The sequence below is a fragment of the Centroberyx affinis genome, unplaced genomic scaffold, assembly GCF_046629955.1.
Source record: "Centroberyx affinis isolate AG114_WGS23_722 - 3 ecotype Tasmania unplaced genomic scaffold, CSIRO-AGI_Caff_v1 ptg008814l_1, whole genome shotgun sequence".
Lineage (NCBI taxonomy): Eukaryota > Metazoa > Chordata > Actinopteri > Beryciformes > Berycidae > Centroberyx > Centroberyx affinis.
In genome coordinates this window covers 9327-15228 of record NW_027284327.1, presented here as the reverse complement: position 1 = coordinate 15228, position 5902 = coordinate 9327, and the positions used below count along the sequence as shown (strand labels likewise).

Here is a 5902-nt window from a genome sequence, read left to right as displayed (position 1 = left end):
CTCACCTGTAGCGGCTCCTGCTCCCTGCCGTAGTAGACCACGTGCTGAGCGTGGTCACTGTACTCCAGAGCCAGGCTGTGGTTTCTGCTCAGCTGGACGGTCAGGCGCCCCGGCCGCGCGCTCAGCGCCACCGCGGGGCTGCAGGGACCACCTGGAGGGCCGGGAGCAAACACAAGACCGGGAGACTTCAGCTGCGCGAGTCCGAACACCCTCGGCGATCCAGTGTGACGGTTTTTCATTTAGTCAGGAGAGGCTTGCTGTTGATTTCTAATGCGGAGGGGGGGGGGTTGTTTGTTCGGTTTTTGATGGTGCATGATATCGATTATGACTGCAGGGTGGCCTATGTTGCATGTCACCCCCCCCCTCCACTCCACTGTAAAACTATCCAATAAAGCAGAAATGCCATGAGAGATTCCATCCTTCCACATGCTGAGCACAAATTGATTTTTTTGATGTCCATCATGAAATCAAGAATTATCCAGCAGTGACACTACAATCAGTGTTGGAAGTAGAATCTTTTTCTTTTTGGGGACCAAAGTGACGTGTCAGTGACAGTTCACCGTCGTTACGGCTCATTAACCCGAAACGTTTTCACCGACCTCACATTAAAGACACAGTAACCTGCAATAAATCATGCTGAGTTTACAAGCCGAAATTGCTCTTTAAATGTTTCAATCTGTATTATTGTGAAACCAATCAGGGGAAGGGACAAGGAAGAGCGAAGTGAGTTTTTATCTGTTTATTTTTCGATGAATGCGACCTACTTAGCGCTTGTTAACTCATCAAAACGATGCAACTTTATGAATGGTGATGCCAAAGCAGCGGAAATCTGTGTTATGAGTAGGGCTGGGCGATATGGACCAAAAATCATATCTCGGTATTTTTAGACTGAATGACGATACACGATATATATCTCGGTATTTTCTACGAAGTGGGCTACATGTTCGGTTGTAAGTAGGGCTGGGCGATATGGACAAAATCAAATATCACAATATTTTTGACCAAATACCTCGATATCGATATTGACAAAATTGTAGGGATGACTATTGGTGCTTTCACAAAATATTTACACAATGAGATTTTTGATAAATAATCATCAGTAATGTGGATATAATGACTAAGTGGGTAAAGGCAAATAATAGAACAGCTAGAACAGTCTGGTAAGTACAGAAAATGACATCACTTTACTGTAATGCAGCCTTTAAAACCAGGAAAAGACACTTATGCCATATCACGATATTACCATATCCAAAATCTAAGACGATATCTAGTCTCATATCACGATATCGATATAATATTGATATATCGCCCAGCCCTAGTTATGAGCAATCTGCGACTCAGCAACCCATCAACTAAGTTGCTTGCAGTGTGTTTCCAGCAACCAGCGGATTTCTGCATGTTGCCTGGATCTTCACTGCAGGTCTTGGTTTCTCACCCTGCTCGCTACAGGCTTCGACCGGTCCGGAGGTCAGGCCGCGTTCCTCCGCTCGGACGCGCAGCTCCACACAGCCGTGCTCCGCCTTCGCCTCGACGGCCGTGACATCACAGGAAGTGAGCTCAGTCTGGACGCAGGCCGGAACGTCCCGCCACCCACGGGTGTCAAACCTGAGGACGAGGGAACAAAGGCGGTTGACTCGCAGGAGGAGGAGCTGTATCAGTCCGGTATCAGTAGGTGAAACCGGTCCAAGAGCATGGCACAAACCGGGTTAGGATCATCATTATTATTATTATTATTACTATCATTATTATTATTATTCAATTCAAACTTCATTCAAGACTCATCTTAAAAAAAAGAGGTCCATAGCAGGTAAAAACAATACAAGACAATTACACATAAATATAACATAAAAAGAATAGAAAAGGTGAATAAGTAAGACAACATATCAGATTTATTATCATTATTATTATTGTTATATGTTAATATGGTTCCTGAATTGATGAAGACAAAGTTCTTCCCTTGGCTTTTAGAGACTTAAAAGTTGTAACTACACTTGAGCAGATTTCATGAACATGGCTAATTTTAAGAAAACACTTATTTCACACATGAGGCATTTTTTAGTCAAATCTAAATTTAAAGCTACTGGATATCGGCAATCTGCAGCTTCAGCACAAAAACTACTGAAACCGGTATCGGCCTTAAAGAACCCACACTGGTGGAAATCTTATAGGAGCGTGCCATATTAGAGGCCTTTTGGAAGGAAAAGACATTGTCATCTCATATTATATTCTAGGTCAGGGATTCGCAAGAGGAAAACTGTAATGGTCTAATAATTACACCATTACACTGTCATTTCTTCAAGTGGGATTCTCTTTGTGGGATCCTCTTTTTGTCCATGTTTGTTTCTGAGCCTCTGCACGTGTCATTCTCTTTGTTCTTTACTTGGTGGATCGTGTGTAACTTTATTGCAATTTGATTCACATTACTGGTGTTCTAATTTCCCTAACCGCTATGTTATGTATGGTTAATTGTAATTTAAACTTGATGCAATTTCTCTTTAATGCGGCTGAGAATATGACAGCATTTCCCCCCCCCCCCCCCATCTCCTCTCATGATGGGCCTCCGAGCCTGTGTGTGTGTGTGTGTGTGTGTCCTCCTCTCATCCTCTTTGCTCTTTAAAAGTGACACTTGTGCGTCACTTTGTTGCAATTTACTGAAACTTTGTTGCAGTTTCAGTTTCATTTGAATGTGAGAGAGCATTGTTGTGATCTCTTGAATATTTTGTTATGTGTGTTCTGATTATTTCTGCATGATTAAACTTGATGCCTTTAATGCGGCTATAAATAGGCTATGTTGCAGTTTTTTGTTTTTTTTGATTGGGGGTAGGGTTGCAAAATTCCAGGAATTTTCAAAGTTGGAAACTTTCCATGGGAATTAACGGGAATTTATGGGAATAAACGGGAATAAACCAGGAATTTACTAAATTGAAGGTATGCTCTTAATAGGGAACTTAAATATAGTTGGGGGGAAATATATTTTAGCATAATCCTGACTAAAACAACCAGATATCATGCAAGTACAGTTGAATATCTATGCTATTCCTCAATCACATGCACACATAGCACACTGCTTACTGCAGGGCTATTGAGGCCACGCCCCCTACATGCAACTCAACATTCATGTTTTTGTTCTTCAATGAAAGAATTGATTGTTCAATAAAATATTTAACACTTGATAAAGTTCTACTTACAAATAAATCTGTTTTAATTGTATTATTTTGGATGGATGTCTGCTTATAACAAAACAAATATTTATGCTTGGATATGATACCTTTCCATTAAATTACCCTCAATTCCCAGTTAATTCCCATTAATTCCCATTAATTCCCATAAATTCCCATAATTCCCATGGAAAGTTTCCAATTTGGAATATTTCCAAAATTCCCCAGCTACCCCCAGTTGCCTAAAAAGTTTGGGAAAAAGTTTGGGAACCGCCGATCTAGGTAATTAAAAAAAAAAAAAAAGACACAAAGCAAAGGAAACAAAGAGCCGACACCTTTTCCTTTTTCATGCGACAAGAGCTGTTTGGTTTCAGGTTTTCAGGTTTCTTAGTTGCATCATACTAGGAGGAAGTGTGTTCGCTTGTTCACGCCCCGCTCTGCCCTCACCTGCGGTACTGGGCGGTGTAGGTTGTAGCGTTTCTGTGCTCGGGTGCCGGAGTCCAGCTCAGTAACGGGTCGGCGTGGACGTCTCTCGGCGGCGGCAGGTCCTCACACAGGACAGCTGGAGACGGGGACGGACACAACGGCGAGTAAGACGACATACATGTGATACTTCAATTCAGGGGTTAAAGCAAAAAAAAAAAAGATCAGGGCTGAAACATGACTGAAGCCATGGGGGGGGGGGGGGCAAGTAGACCTCTGCTTTTAAACAACCATGAAAATGTCAACTTCCATATAAGTCTATAATTTGTCATACTTGAATAATAGGATTCAGGATATAGGATTTTCCACAAGCACATTGAATAGCCAGCCAAAGAGGTAAAGTAGCCAGCTGTAAGTTTTTGATAAAATACATTTATTTTGGTTTATTTTCATGCATCCTGACACCTCGATCCATTCAAAGTACACATCTTAAATGCTGAGTATTTTCCTGTGTTTACATCAAACCACAGTTTACTCTGGAACCCAATTAAATCAACTGAAGAGACGGAAAACTTAAACAGCAAAAAGGTTAGTCAGATGTGTGCCAGGTAGCCCACAGCGCTCCCACGCGTTTCTCGTCTCGTCACGTGATCAGCGCTGATCACTTCTCGGATCCACTCGGGTATTACCGTGGATGGGTATTACACATAATGATAAACAGACCCGGGACCCGCGGTAATAGACCCGATTGGCCGTAATAAAAAGTGGACCCGAACCCGTACGGGTCCGAGGTCGGGTCTCGGATCCGAGGGTCCGGGTAGACCCGTGAAGACCTCTAGCCCCAGACACGTTCCATTCTGTTGTATGTAATTGACGTGACGTTTACGCCAAAGCCGTCTCAAAAATCTGGCTATTTAATATTGCTTTCCTTATAGGCAAATTTGTACATCTCCTAGAAATTGACTTAAGACTTTATAAAGATAGTTACTGTCCACTCTCAATTTCGGCATACACTCAATAGACCAAGATGCTGTAGTTTCGCTAAAATTTTAACTTTTATAACTGGTGCGCAGGTTATTCCCATAAACTTCTCCCACCACAATACACCGCTGGGGCGGAATTAATTGCAGTTTGGTGGATAAACTATATGCCGAATTTACCAGAAGCCCCTATGAATTCCGAAAAGTATTAAAGTCGCGTTGCCCGAGGTGTGTAGCTTTGCCGATAAGCAAGGCAGCATTAAAGTGTCCGATTTTGTAATAGAGTCTGCTCTTTTCATATAAAAGTGAACAGCTCTTTCTCAGGGCTATGTTTGGGTTTAAGCTATGGTTAGCTATGCCTCCATTACTCCCTTATACACACGCACACACACACACACACAAAGGATATTGCCTAATAGCCGTTACAGCCAGCTAAAAACGAAACCGACTTTACCTTGACCGACGAGCTGGATCAACACCACAACGTAAATCATCGCTAATGCCATTTCACATGATGCAACGAATCCGCGAAGAGATTTTGCGGCAGAATAGCCATCACTAACTGTAAGCCGTCTTCTGACCTACATCTGACAGACAGACAATTCCCCAAAATGTCAAGCAGAGGGGAGTAAGCCAAATTTGGAATGAGCTGCTTCTTGAGGCTCCACGGCGGACGTCAACTGTGTGCCGAAAACTTCCTGAAACGCCCCCTTACTTGCTTAAAGGCAAAGCCTGAGTTTAGCAGCTCAGTGTTGCTAAATCCATGTTTGGTCGGTCCATACCCAAACCGATCCATCATTTAATCTAAAACTGATGGGGATTCGAGTCACATGACTTGGACTGGAGTCAGATTCGAGTCACAGTTTGAATTGCTTGGGTCTTGACTTGATGCATGAAGAGAAGACTTGAGGCTTGACTTGGCTTGGGTTCTGGTGACTTGGGACTTGACTCTGACTTGTACTCTGATGACTTGAAAAGGTTTCTAAAGTCTTGACTTGAGATCTTGTGTTTGTGTAAATGACTTAGATTGAAAGTGATGAGATTTGTTCCAGCAGACGACTGAATTTAAATTCTGTTTTCTGAATTTGTATGGAATGATTGAATTTATTGAAGTTGAAACTGATTCTAGAAATCAAACTCATGATGCTCTTACCAAGTTTTTATCCTATTAAAACCATATTGCATTGAAAAGTCCTAGATATTTAGTTTTCTTTAAGATATTAAATTGATACTGGACTCTTGCTTTGTTCTGACTTGACTTGCTGTTCTACATTTAGACTTGAGACTTGACATTAATGACATGGATTTGACTTGGACTTGATTTGGTACAAAAATTCATTA

The 5902-nt window shown here is 41.9% G+C and overlaps 1 protein-coding gene across 1 annotated transcript; it reads right to left on the bottom strand.

Moving 5' to 3' along the window:
- Window positions 1-8: 8 nt before the first annotated feature.
- Window positions 9-5235, bottom strand: LOC139640260 (interferon alpha/beta receptor 1-like; the record flags this gene model as incomplete). The annotated part of the gene is made up of 4 exons (XM_071514444.1): window positions 5016-5235; window positions 3606-3720; window positions 1436-1605; window positions 9-151 (listed from the first exon to the last, which is right to left on the bottom strand). Coding segments are annotated over exons 1-4 (480 nt in total), but the record flags the coding sequence as incomplete, so codon positions are not given.
- Window positions 5236-5902: the final 667 nt, after the last annotated feature.